The following is a 14295-nucleotide window of genomic DNA, read 5'->3' as shown; positions in this document are numbered from 1 at the left end:
TAGGTGGAAAAACCTGTTCTGTGACTTTTTTTTTTTTTTTTAAACTCCTAGTAGAGTTTATGCATTGCCGTTCTCCTGCTCTGTAAATTTTAAGAGCCTTTAGGAATTCTTGTCAAAAGTACATTTTATCTCATCCCCAAAGAATTTCTCAGGCTCCTTACAGAGGATGGCTGTAACTAGGCGCACACTCTCAGGCCGTGATTCTGGAGGCAGGGCTTTGAGATGGGGTCAGAATTGAGTCCTTGGGCTGGCCTGTTGTGTTCTGCAGCTCTGGCTGCCAGCTCCTCACAGATGTTCCTCCAGAGTCGCGTCCCTTAGTCTGGGAGCCCATACCTCAGCCAGCACACTCACACCCTCTTCACTGGCCCCGAGGTCATAAATTGCTTGTTTTCTCGCCCTGCCTAAAGAATCGCAAACAACAGAAAGGTACTAGCCTTTCAGAAAGGTGGCAGACTAAAGGTTAGGAAATGTCCATATTCATCTACCACTATATTAACTTTGGATCTAGTCGATAAATTTAATTTTAATATTTTGCCCCAAGTGTTCTTTGCAAGGAAAAACATGTGATTATGCTTACTCCATATGACAGTGTTAATGCCTGCTTTGTTGAGGCTTTGTTCTGAGAAGCAGAATAAGGTATGTCTTTAGTACAATGTATGACTTTGATGCAAAAAAGAAGCATGTTTTTGAAAGTCTCACAAAAAAGGTTGTTTTATGGTATCGTTAAATATAATCTCCGTTTTTATATGTATGCATCATCCCTGTCTCTCTTTCCAGGCCGAGCATTTATATATATGGTCAGTATATTTTCTTAATTATTGGCACTTGGCATTTCCTTTCCCCTGCTCCAGAATGGTCTTTTCTGATAAAACTCACAAGCTTTGCATTCCCACGAGCTCTGCTGCTAGAGGAGTGAATCACAAGAAAACTGTATGCTGGGGGTGGTTTCTGTGTGTGTCTGTGTTGATATGTCTGTATTCTAATGAGCATCCAGTTTTAGACTAGCGTACAAATATTTAACTCCGAGGTATGTGTCCACAAAGCTGCTTTTGTCATTTCACTAGTAAATGGGTTTTGCTTGTGAGAATTAGGGGGTTGATTTGACCCAAGGCCTCTTAAAAGAACTTTTCTTTTACCATTCCAAGTTTATTTAATAGATGTGCTATGAAGAGCGTAGAATCATGAGATTTTTAATTTTAGCTCACAGATTATTTTTATTTTCTAGAATGACTTGAGAGCCAATGGTGGTGAAATAAAAACTCATAAGTTGGAGCAAAAGGAGAATGTGCCCCCAGATCCTGAGGTCTGCATCTCCCATCAGGTTGGAGAAAAGGTGGGTTGAAGAGTCTGATGTCCAGTTGCCAAGGAAGCATGTGTTCTAAATTAGATGCTTAAAATTAGAAACAACTCTAACTGTAGGCTGCAGAGTGTCTGGGAATTTGGTAACAGCTGCCAGGACAGATTGTCATTTTTGCAGGTCACATAATTTTAGTTGGGGAACTCTGCAACTTATAGCTGACCAAATAATGAACCTTCACTGGAAAATTCTTTTGCTCAGCAAATGCTCAGATGGCGTAGAGCTAAAGTGATTTTAAAAAATCTGTTTTGATTAGCGATCCTATCTTCAAAGTATTTGTGTATTCTTAATTTAACACATTTTATGCAAGACCATTTCATTCTTTCACTGAAACTATTTTGAAAGCTAGGCACCATGCTAAGCACAGGAAATACTAAGCTTAGCAACTCAGTGTGAGCAGACCATTCCATGTGGTCTTTATCTGCAAGGAAGCTAACAGAGTAGAAGGGAGATGAGTAACAGGTTGGCTGTTAAAAAGCAATATGGTAAGTGTTGTGAGAAGGCTCTGTGGGGCCATGGAAGCTCAGACTAAGGATGTTTAACCCGACTTCCTCAAGAAGGTGATGTCTGAGCCAAGTCCTGAAGAATATGTGGAAAGAGACCAAGTGAGTAAGGGAAAGGCTAAGTAAAGAATAAGAAGGGCACCCCAGGCAGACACAAACAGAGGTTTGGAAACCAGAGCTCCAAACCAAGATGGCTTGGCTGGAACACAAGGCACATACAGGTAAAGGAGAGACAAATGGAGGGAGAGCCAGGGCGGGTCTTAAAAAGCTCTATATGCCAAGCTTAAGACTTTGGAAAGAGTCCTGCAGAGGTGGAAAACGACGGGAAGATTTTAAGCAAATCATATTTGCATTCTATGCAGCCATCATTAGATGAATGGCTTGGTCGGAGTAAGTCACAACATTTATATCAGGTGAATTTATAATTTTCTCTGCCAATCCATTACCCAGTTTCTTTTGGCTTTTGGTCAATGTCAAATGTTAAGTTAGATGAGGAGAAAGAGCTTTCGAATATATTACAGTGATTAATTTTAGGAGAAAAATCATTGTTTCTGTTACACATATTGATAACCTTGAGGCCATTCTTCCAAAAGGTGAAGAGATCATTAAAATGGATTAAGAGCAATAGTTCTCAAATTTATTTGACTATAAGAGACTTTAAAAAGTTTGATGTGGGGCGCCTGAGTGGCTCAGTCGGTTGGGTGTCCGACTTTGGCTCAGGTCGTGATCTCACAGTTCGTGGGTTCGAGCCCCGCGTCCAGCTCTGTGCTGACAGCTCAGAGCCTGGAGCCTGCTTCAGATTCTGTGCCTCCCTCTCTCTCTGCCCCTCCTCTGCTCACACTCTGTCTGTCTGTCTCTCTCTCAAAAATAAATAAACATTAAAAAAAAAAGTTTCATGTATTGGGGTGCCTGGGTGGCTCAGTCAGTTAAGTGTCTGACTTTGGCCCAGGTCGTGAGTTGGAGCCCTGCATTGGGCTATGTGCTGACAGCTCAGAGCCTGGAGCCTACTTCAGATTCTGTGTCTCTGTTTCTCTGCACCGCCCCCACCCCCACTTGTGTGCTCTCTCTCTCTCTCTCTCTCTCTCTCAAAAATGAATAAACATTTTTTTAAAAAGTGTGATGTATTGACAGAACACCAACCGAAACTTATGAAACACACTAAGTAGGTGCACAGGAAAATGGTCTCAGATTAATGGCTACAAAATATGAATCATATGATAAAATGAGAAATAAATTAGAAAAATTAAATCACTTTATTTGACAAAAACATATTGCAAATGTATTTTGAAATAGTAAGAATACTTAGCAGTAGTGTATTTCATAATCATAAAATCCAGTAAATTACACATGTCCTTGCAACAGTGGGCTCATGCATTAGTCCCATGAGTCCCATGCCATGTATCAAATGAGTTCTCTTATTAGACTACCTGGTTTTCCCATTTTTAAGTGGGAGATTATGTCTTAAGAATAACTGAGTTGTAGCATTTGGGTGGCTCAATCGTTTAAGCATCTGACCCTTGATCTCAGGTCTTTTAATTGTTTTTTTAAGTTTGTTTTGAGAGAGAGAGAGCAAGAGCAAGCATGAGCAGAGGAGGGACAGAGAGAGAGGGAGAGAATCCCAAGCAGACTCTACACTGTCAGTGCAAAGCCCAGTACAGGCTCAAACTCACAAACTACGAGATCATGGCCTAAGCCGAAGTCAGATGCTTAACTGACTGAACCACCCAGGTGCTCCTTGATCTCAGGTCTTTATCTCAGGGTTGTGAGTTCAAGCCCCACGTTGGGTGTACACATTACTTAAAAGTAAAATCTTAAAAAAAGAAGAAGAAGAAGAAGAAGAAGAACTGAGTTAAAATGTTACATACTATAAAAAAGAAATTTAAAGGATGCCTGGGTGGCTCAGTGGGTTAAGTGGCATACTCTTGATTTCGGCTCAGGTCATGATCTCACACTCCTGGGATCCACTCCTTAGTTGGGCTCCATGCTGGGCATGGAGCCTGCTTGGGATTCTCTCTCTCTTCTGCTCTCCTACTTGCTCTCTCTCTCTCTTTCTCAAAATAAATAAACTTAAAAAAAAATTTTAAGAGAAAAATATTCCCAGCATTGAAATCCCCCCATCTACCCAAGGAACATATAATTTGAGAAATGGTCATCCGGAAAATAATGCTTGGATTGTCCCTAATCTGATTTTGTGTTTCCTTCTTGATGGTCTTCACACTGATATGAAACTGGAACTCTGAGTCGAACTGGAGGATCAAAACATTTTAATTATAGCCTAAAAGGCATCAGTGCAACTAAACCATGAATTGAGGAGTGGGTGGGAAGGAAAGGAGATAAAGACAGTAGTACATAATCTTCACGTACCGCACTGCAGGTTCATAAACCCATAAACCCATGGCAAATTCATAACATTTTTCAGAGCCTTGCTTACCTTTCAGCTGTTCGCCAAGCTTTTGTTAACCAATACCTAAGAACGATTGGAACATCAGCTTGTTAAAAAAGGACACTAGGTGCACTTGTCTGAAATAGAGTATTTTGTCAAGGTATTGTTCTTCCCTTTGTCCTCTTGTGATCAAATCTGTGCTTCTCTTTAATGAAATGTTTGAGCAGAAATCTCACATGCTCTCTCCTGGCTGTTCCTGTAGTGAAGTCAGCTGGTTGGGCATGTGCAATGATGTCATGATTGGCATTAACTTTACCCTGCACGTTCAAGGTGACCAAAATTAGAGGTGAGAGAAGAACATCCTGAGATGGATGCACCTACTAATTAACAGGAATTGAAGAGCTTTTAGTTTCTTTCATTATCATTAAATGACATAATGCATGTAAGGTGATTATTCCAATACCTGGCACATACTAAATGCTCAGTAAATGTTAGCTGTTATTACAGCAGTTTGTTCTATCCCATGTCAGAATTTCTGTAATGAAAACAGAGTAATGAGAAAAAACAACCTTGCTATAAATTCAGGTGCAGTCAGCCAATGACTCAATCTGCATTGTAAATTTATTCAATAGAAACACTCAGCATTGCCCATAAAATCCCTGATATCTGAATGAAAGACTGTTACAGGCAGACTCCACATTGGTCACCTATTGGCCCTTCGTGATTTTGGGTGTGAAGGAGGATACCAGAAGTCCTGGGACACCAGAAAGGAGAGGGAGAGCTCATAGAAAGTTTTTATTTAAATTTGATGGCTTCCTGGGAAGAGATCTGTACCTATGCACAAGATCTGCCATTTTGTTAAACACTCTGCTGTTTTGAAACTGGGATTAAGAAGGAAGGGGCTCCCAGGTGCCTCAGTCGGTTAAGCTTCCGACTTTGGCTCAGGTCTCTATCTCATGGTTTGTGGGTTCGATCTCTGTGTCAGGCTCTGTGCTGACAGCTCAGAGCCTGGAGCCTGTTTCGGACTCTGTGTCTCCCTCTCTCTCTGCCCCTCCCCCACTCTCCTCACTTGCTCTCTCTCTCTAAAATAAACATGAAAAAACAACAACAACAAAAAGGAAAACTAACCTTGAAGAGAATACCAGAGGTTGGTTTTAGGTAAATTTGTTGTTTAGCTATCAAAGTGTCTTCTGTACTGGCAAGCTTGTTTCAGCTGAATGTATCTGGTTGGGAAATTAGCAATGAGGAAGATAAAAGAATAAGAATAGTTCCTAATGTAAAGACTCCATCTTGGCTTGGGGAGAGTTATAGTTATATGGTGAGAAGCTTTATTCTCTCTGATAGAGGGTTTTGTTTTGCCCCCCCCTTTTTTTTTTTTTGACAGTAGAAAGATGTGGTTTAGAAGTTCTTTTATAAAGGGAGATGATGCACGCTTGGCAGTTGAGTGCAGTCTGTTTCTCCCGTTACTCTGTAATTGAGAGGCATGTTAATATCCTCATAAAAGACATTTTGCTGCCTCTTGTTTAAATGCTCAGCTGTTCTGAGGCCCGTTATTTCCCCCAGGCAGCCAGTGACTGACTAGAGTCAGCAGGTTTTTATGGCATTAACAGCAGTTTGCTCTTTTATTTTTAATGTGATTCTTAATCCCCCCTCCACCCTTTTTGTAGGTTTCTGCAACTGAGAATAGCCTGGCAATCCGTCCCACCCCTGCTGAAGATGACTCCCGTAAGCATTTGTTCTCAGATCTGGAGGATGAGGTTCTTATTCTGTGTTCTGTATTTGGTCCGGGGATGTCTCCAATGCTGTCAGTGCTGAGAATGTGATATATTAAATCCAGTAATTTAGCTGATCAAATCTTTCATTTGGTTTCAAGGACTGGTGCTTGCCTACCCTTCACACATTCCATGGCTTAGGGAGAAGTTAAATTCGATATGATTAACTTGAGGCACTGAATACTTTTGGTGCTTCTCTCATTGAACTTATCCTACCTTTTGCATCAAATCTTTTCAGGGTTAAAGCTGCAAAAACTAATTTTGAAGTTTCATTTTAATAGGAGTTTGGCCAAGAAGGATTTTATTCATTTACAAGGATAAAGAATTGATATTTGGGTAACCTTTTAAACATATCTTCCTCTGCTTATCTAAATGTGTACCATATTCCACCCTCTAGCTAGATTCTAGAGATTTTCCTGCTGGTGCTGAATTTTTATCACCTTTTCATCCTATTTTAGAGTCATTTTGAGCCTCATCTCTCCCAAGGACAAAAACATTTCTTTTTTTTTTTTCCTTACTCTATCCACATTGATTCTGATTTTCAGTGTATTTTTAAAAATATTTGTGGATTTCTAGCTTCCGCCAGGATAATGACTTTACTAGACATTGAAAACTCAGCAACTAAAGTAGAAATATGAGCTAAACAAATCTCTAGTAAATCCTACCTCAAAAAATTTCAGAGAGAAATCTGCTGCTTGAATCCAGGAACATTCCTTTTGCAAGCATTTTGGTTGGACTAGAAATTTTTCTCAGTTTTGACTAGGTTTGCAAAACATTTGAAAAATAAGCCTAAGTCTTTTAGTACTTTGTTGACTTAACTCTAGATTTTAAGGAATTCTCTAATGGTTCCTTAGTAGCATTTTTCTGTGCCTGTTCAGAGTTTTCCGCAGTTAATATATTAGCAGGAAATTAACTTATCCAGGTGACACATCAATGATTATGGAAAAAAAAAAAACCTCATAGAGCCTTTTTCCATAATCTTCATCCATGGATGTCTGCTATAGGATTGACTAAAAAGACTGTCAGATTACACACCACACACACACACACACACACACACACACACACACACACACACACGTGTGCACATGCACATGATATGAAATTTCTACCCTCACATTCCTTCATTTTCCCAACTCCAGAAGGAGTTATTGGGGGGTGCTGACTACAGAAAAGCCATCAATGTCTACAAACAGCCTTTAAATATAACATCCCACGGTGGGGGGGGTGGGGACGGGGGCTGGCAGAAAGTTCTTCAGATCTGATGATTTGGATTTCTGCTGTGTGTGGCTAAGGGTGAGAAAGCCTCCCAGCTCAGAGTCTAAGAGCAAAGCTTTTAGCATTAGAAAAGCTGTGTATCTCCTGGCGTGGAAAGGACCTGTCCTGTAGTGAAGGTGACAAAACTTTGCTTTGGAGGGGAACCATTTCTGAGACTTGCCAAGAGGTGCTATAGAATTTCTTCCTTTTGAAACTCAAGCAGGTAACTTCCTGGTTAAGAGTGAGGTCCAGCAGCCTGTCCATCCCAAGCCACTAAATCCAGATGCCAGAGCCTCCAGCCTCTCTGAGAGTTCTCCTCCCAAAGCATTGAAGGTATGATGGCAATTTCTCTCTGAGCCTTTAGACATTGGTTTACTGGTAGATCTCATTGCACTTTATACCATTTATGTTCATTATAACTTATTTTTGCTTTCCTGGGGGTAAAAACACCAAATAAGGGCTTACTTATGCCAATCACTTTCCCTGGAAATCTTGTTTTTTTCTGCTCAAATGTTTGAGCCAGGAGGAGAGAGGTTCACTAATAGCTCTCATTTTGAAATATGGAAAATTCATGAAAGTTTTAAGGAAACCCAAAGTTAAAGAAAATTATGTTTTTTGAGGGAAAAAAATGCCCAAAGTCCATAAATCTGTGAAGGGGTAAAAGACCACAGACTGGGAAACTCAAGAAATCTGTTAAATTAAATCAGCTCATTGGGTGGGAACGTGCATGTCAACTTAAAGTTAGTGGCTCCCTGGTCTGAAGAACTTGACCATAACATGATTAGTGGTTAACTTATTTAAAGAATGTGTACATCGCAGTGGGGGTTGGCCAGCCCATTTGCTATAAAAATGGGCATTCAAGTAACACTTATACTAGGGTGTATAATATTAGGTGTTAAGGAATGTACAGACTTTTTTATCCTAAGAAAACTTCACTAGGCTACTTAAACTGTGGCTGCCTTTTATTCACCAGTTTTTAAAAACAGTCTTCTCCCTTTCTGTGGACAAATATATACTCTCGTAAAAATAAACAAAGTTTAAGAAAAAAAAATACCCAACACCTATTTTAGGCTTTATTACCTGACTTGTTTTAATGGAATGCTTTGCTAATGTGGTGCTAATGTAGCCATTTGGATTAATAACCAAACATGCCCACACTTCTTTAGTGTCTTTCTCCTCTGGTGCTCTCTTCAGTAGCCTGGTTTTGTTTAGAAAGTTTTAACATTTGAAAGAAACTCAGTAGGTAGAATTAGTGTTAAGATGGTATGTAACTGGCATCAGCGCTGTGGGTATCTCTCAACTGTGGGCATGACTGGTGCCTTGATGAAAGTTCTAGTGCACAAAAAAGGGTGAAAAGAGGACATAGGTGAAGGTTTGCAACAAAAAGAAGGAAGCAGAGAATCCGGGATTTAAAGGGTGAGTTAAAAAAAGGGAAAGGGGAGGGGGTGAAGAATGTAAATGAAAATTTTATGGGAAGCTGAGATTTATGAGGAGAGTGAAGTTTGTTGAAAAGGAGCAAAAGGTGAAGAAAGTAATAAGAGAACGCAAGTAAAGGGAGGGAAAATGGAGTTACGGTGATAGAGCTGCACATGTATTCAATACGACTCCCTCTTCTGACCTGAAAGACCAGCTCACGCTGTTATCAGTACTTCCTTTGTCCGGTATCTGGAGTCCAACTAAGTAGCAAATGCCATGGGGTTAATTTCTTTTCCAACAGCAACCCTGCCCAGATTTGAGTCCTTGGGTTGCGGTTCTGGATCAAGAACAGCCAACAAATCTGACTTAGCAATGCACTTAGGGACTAGGGAAATTCTGTGGCTTATCTAAGAACTAAAATCTGTTCTTGAGTGTATTTGAACTCTCAACCCAGTCTTGTTTCCCTCCCTCAACTGCTAGGTCAGACCTCCTAGTACTGGGTTGGACTTTTGAGGTCCCTTCTTGACGTAGGCTCCAGGATCTGAGCTGCTGAGTGATGAGTGACAGAGTGCACCTCACTTGGGTCCCTCCCAGCATAACCAGGGACAAGAGGAGGTGGAGATGAAGCCCCCTGTGCACCTGCCCCAGACCCATGGCTGCTTCCTTTGGTCACTCAGCAGTAGAATGCAGACAGGCATGCTTTCAGCAGACATACACCTCAGGTTTTGAGTGTTGTGTAAAGACTGGAGTAAATGGACCTGGTTCCCTGTGTTTGCCTGTGGTCCAGAGCTCAAAGGATTATGGTGTGGGATACAGATGGGACTCAATCACATCTCCACTCTTATTTAAGGATAGTTTATTTTCTCTTCCTCAGATTTATCCATTACATTCTGAAGGCAAGTACAGACACACACACACACACACACACACACACACACACACACACACTTTAGTGTCTATAGGTAAGACCTACTGATGTAATTGGTGTCGTGGTAGTAGGCTATGCAACAGAAGTTGTTTCTGCGCTTGGGGAAATTACATACAGCTAAGAATAAACTTGCTCACTCAGAATAGATTTTTAGGTCCCACACATCCTGGAAAAACTGTTCCTTAGTGCTTGTCTATCTATTATTGAAAATAGGGTATCTAAGGTAGAGATTCATTTCAAACTTTAGCTTGATAAAGTAAAAAAAAAAATGATACTAGTTTTACAAGTATGAGTTTTATTTGTATATTTTGGACACTGGCCGGATAGCTCAGTTGGTGGGACTTGGTGCCGATGAAATTCAAGTTGCAGGTTCATTCTCAAAAGAGGTGTTCTGGGAGCAGAGCTCAGTGGACCCTGGGGGAAGGATCAGGACTTTTCTACTCAAGAGACCCAGAGGTCTCTTGGGGTTTATGTCCTTCCCCTGAAAGAAGTTGTCCCTTAAATGTTTCCAGAAAGGAGGATAGGAAAAGGCAAGGAGATGTGACCAGCCATGGGAACACCCACTTGCCCTCATTAGGACAGACCCTCGCTGCTGATGGATGTGGAGAGAAAAGATGGCAGACTGCATGAGAGGACACACACTTTGCACCCCCTCTGTGCCCTGTCAGCTGTCCCTTCTTCTCTGGACAGGGTAGGAGGTTTTATGCTATTTTGCAAAGCTATCAGAATTATGCTAGAAGGTCATCTAGAATCTTTTATTTATTTATTTATTTATTTATTTCCTGTCTATGTTATTACTGCTTTATCAGAACACTAACCTTTCCTCTATATGTAGAGCAATCTAAGATGTGAGTATCTCCAGAGTGCTGTCAAAAAGAGTTTCACAGAAAGCCAGGGAAAGGGCCAAGGCTGCACAGAGCTGGCCCAACCATTTACTGTATGCGAAGAATTTCAGTTTAATTACCTAGATATTTTGCACAGATTGGAAAGGAGGGAATGAAAGGCATTTTGTGGTGTTCTGAGGAATGGCAGCCTGACATCAATACAGAATTTTCTTCTGACTTCACCACGTCCAAAGGTTAGTTAGCTTTACTGCTTGTTGCCAGCTACCCCCTCTCTCTATATATATTATGTGCGTTACATATATATCATCTCCCAACTAGAGCTTTCATTGGACTGAAACATAGACGTAAGGCAAGAGGGTGAAAGAATGCAGATGTAGCAATTTATTGGAAAAGTAGCTTTAAGTAGGTGCTGACCACCTACTTAAAGACCTGTCATATGGGAAAGACGTGACAGTGTTTATGAACATCAATTATGTATGTATTACCTCATTCATTCCTGAATATCCCGAAGATGTTATCTACATATTTTAATTCGAAACAAAGGGAGGAAGTAGTTTGAACAAAGTAGTTTGTTCCAAATGCTCAAGTGAGATTATTTTCATTTGGGTTAGCATCTGCTCTCATCCCCAAGGAGTTTCCTTTAGTTATGGAAAATTAACATTCCAGGATAATTTAGAAAGTGCTCTCTTGGTTTGTGAGTCGGGAGTTCCAAGTTTTAATTTGAAGTCTGCTACTGACCATGTGAGCCTTGATAAGGCACCTGACATTCTGGTGCTGCAGTTTCTACATGTGAAAAAGAGGGAGGAGAGATGAAAAATATCTTACTAACTGAAAAATATATAAAAGATTAAAAACCGTCTAACGTTCTGATGCTGGCAGCATTTTAAAACGTGGCTGCGCCAGGTCCAAGCATGCCATGGAGGCATGGGCAGGATGTATGCCAGGCCTACCATAATGGTGGAGATTTTTGGGCACTGACTGTGCTTCCTGTTGTCTGAATAGACATGGGGGCAATTACAGAAAAGTGGCTGAGAGCCCAGGACAGAGGAAGTAAAGGGAAGGCACAGACACAGCCACTCTGATTTGGCACATTACCAAGTTGGGATCCTCTTGACTTTATGAAACTCTGGGGCCCTCGGGCAGCTGCCGCATAAACATTAAATACTATTGCAAAGGGTCTGTGTAAAAAGCTGGATGGGAATAATGAGACTCTGATAGGTCTGGCTAGTTAGGACCTTGTGGTTAGTCAGATGTTTGGGCTAGCAGTCTATTAATTTGATGTTGAGGAGAAGGAGGATGGCCTTTCAGTTGTGTGGGCGAAGGCCCCATTCAGGAGAGAGCCATTGTGGGTCAGGTGTGGGAGGTGGTAAGACACTAAAGAATTGTTAATGAGACACTCCTCGTGTGGGTGAAAGCTCAGAAGAGCTCTTTCTCCTGAGCTGGGACATGTTCCAGCCTCAGGTAGATAGAGTGAGGCTGATTTAGCCACAATTAGTAGAAATACTTGAAAAAGAAAGCAAACATGGTCTTATTCTTGGATCGGAGCCTGCACCTGAGTTTCAGCTCAGCTGTGGTAAAGCGCTCCAGGACACTCCAAATGCTGTGTATTCATTGAAGGTTCCTGTTTGTCTCTTCCAGCTTCTGCTTCCTGCTCCGGTACCTAATTTCTGCTCCTGCCTTCCACTTTCCTCCTAACGTGAGCTCAGCTTTCAGCTTTCTCTCAGGTTTTCCTTTCTGTTCACTGGGCCGCACCCTCCTACAGTGTGTTCTCTGTATGTTTGTAATGGAGGAGTGCTCTGTAGGTCTTCGTTCCCCTTTAGCAGAATAAATAATGCCCGTCTCCCCTTGTACCGTGTGAAATTCCCGTCCTCTGCTCTGTCTTTACTGACCAGAATGAATACTGTTCTAAGTCAAGTGTTAAAAATACAGAAGTCCCCTGCAGCTGAAAAGATTTTTAATCTGATAAATAAATACATTTGGCCGATTACTTTTACATTATGTGAACAGTGATCTGTACAGGATCTCTCCAATGCCATCAACTGTACTATGATACCCAAATTTTATTTTGCATTTTAACGTATTTCCTGCTTGCTAGACAAGGACCTAGTTCTTTTCGAAGAAAACCCAATTAAAACTATGCAATGACATCTCCACTTAGTCCTGTCTTGTTAGAAGTGGTCATATAAGAATTCTGAACTCTGGGGCGTGGCTCAGTTGGTTAAGCATCCGACTTCGGCTCAGCTCATGATCTCGCAGGTTCATGAGTTCGAGCCCCGCATCGGGCTCTGTGCTGACAGCTCAGAGCCTGGAGTCTGCTTCAGATTCTGTGCCTCCCTCTCTCTGTGCCCCTCCCCCATGATGCTCTGTCTCCCTCTCTCTCTCTCTAAACATAAATAAACATAAAAAAAAAAAAAAAAGAAATTCGAGCTCCAAACAATGCCCTAATTACTTCCAACAGCATTCAATTACAATAACATTTGATCATATTTAAATACCTCCCCTACACTTGGTAAACTAGGTTGAACCTGCCTTTAATTATTACAGTTTTTCTTTTTAGGACTCTAACCTTAGGAATGGAAGAGGACTGTTGATAAGCCATTTCCACTCAGTTCTCTTCCTTCATTCTTAAATCCCTTGGTGCTGTTTGGGAGTTTACCACTAAACTCTAATAAACTCCCTTTTATAGAGCTTTCCCTTTATGGCCATTTTTTGGTCCATTTTCTACTTTTGTTTCCTATCCAAATCTACTTGGAAAACCATTCCTATTTTTTGCTTTACTTCCTGGTGAATCATATAGCAAGTGAACCAGCAGTCTGATTTTTTTTTATGGGACTATTTTCGGGTTTTTGTAATGAAAATTCTGTCTTGCCCATGACCTGGTTTATTTTTAGGCTTATCTTAACTATTCAGGTCCTGGACCTCGGGACTAATTTATGTTATTTACCACCACCCGGGTCCTGGCAGCAAAGCCTTCCCCAGGTGTCTACTGAGAGCTTCCTGGCCACCTAAGCTGCTTCTGCATTTGCTGGATAAGGTGTTTCTCTTGGGGTAAGAGTTATTTACATATACCTAGAGACTTCTTGCCCCCCACCCCTGGTGGCCATGTTACCATTGCTTATGTAAAAACTTGCAGTTTGGTAATTCTGGCTTTCATCAATGCTGGATACCAACTATTTGGTGTTATTTAGGATTGGTAGTGCCAGCTAGAACACCTGTGCTCACCCCACTTTTATTCCACACTTTATAGACAGTTCATGAATTCCTAGTCTATTATGACCTTTCACTCCCCATTACAGTAGTTTTATTCTCCACTGAGTTGTTTTGTTTTTGTTTTTAAGTAGGCTCCATGCCCAGCGTGGAGCTCTAACTCATAACCCTGAGATCAAGAGTGGCAAGTTCTCCATACTGAGCCAGCCAGGGGCCCTTCTCCATTGGTTTCTGAGAAGATTCTAGCTTTGTTGGGCTGTGCTGTCTTCTGGATGTCCTAATAAAATAGTTTGTCTCTTTAAAATTATTACATTTATCTGTCAGCTTTGACTTACTTCAAAATATTATGCCTAGTGGGTAAAATAATATGCCAAATTAAGAGTATAAGCAGAGGGGACTAAAAGATACTTTATCAAATTGTCTTTTCCTCATCCCCAAAGTTAAATGCTCTTCCTCTCCTTTAAATTTATCCCCTTCAGAATCTTACAAAAGTCTGTCCTGCTTTTACTAGGCACTTGAATCAAATAAACTTCTGTGTGTGATGACATTTTCTCCTAATTTCCTGTCTGTGTAAACATTTTTTATGTGCTTTTGTGTGTATGTGGTGGCTTGTCTAAGCCTCTCTCT

The 14295-nt window shown here is 41.0% G+C and overlaps 1 protein-coding gene across 5 annotated transcripts in view; it reads left to right on the top strand.

Moving 5' to 3' along the window:
• The window catches only part of LIMA1 (LIM domain and actin binding 1), an 83320-nt gene that overhangs the window by 64238 nt on the left and 4787 nt on the right, over window positions 1-14295 (top strand). For 3 of the 5 annotated variants that reach the window (XM_053226219.1, XM_053226218.1, XM_027036107.2), the window contains 3 exons: window positions 1226-1333; window positions 5911-5968; window positions 7493-7605. In XM_053226219.1, the coding sequence (XP_053082194.1) occupies window positions 1226-1333; window positions 5911-5968; window positions 7493-7605 (279 nt within the window). The remainder of the gene's footprint in view (window positions 1-1225; window positions 1334-5910; window positions 5969-7492; window positions 7606-14295) is intronic. The other 2 variants (XM_027036106.2, XM_027036108.2) reach the window with 1 other exon arrangement.

Source organism: Acinonyx jubatus, chromosome B4 (genome assembly GCF_027475565.1).
Source record: "Acinonyx jubatus isolate Ajub_Pintada_27869175 chromosome B4, VMU_Ajub_asm_v1.0, whole genome shotgun sequence".
NCBI classification, from domain to species: domain Eukaryota; kingdom Metazoa; phylum Chordata; class Mammalia; order Carnivora; family Felidae; genus Acinonyx; species Acinonyx jubatus.
This window is presented reverse-complemented; position numbering and strand designations above follow the sequence as displayed.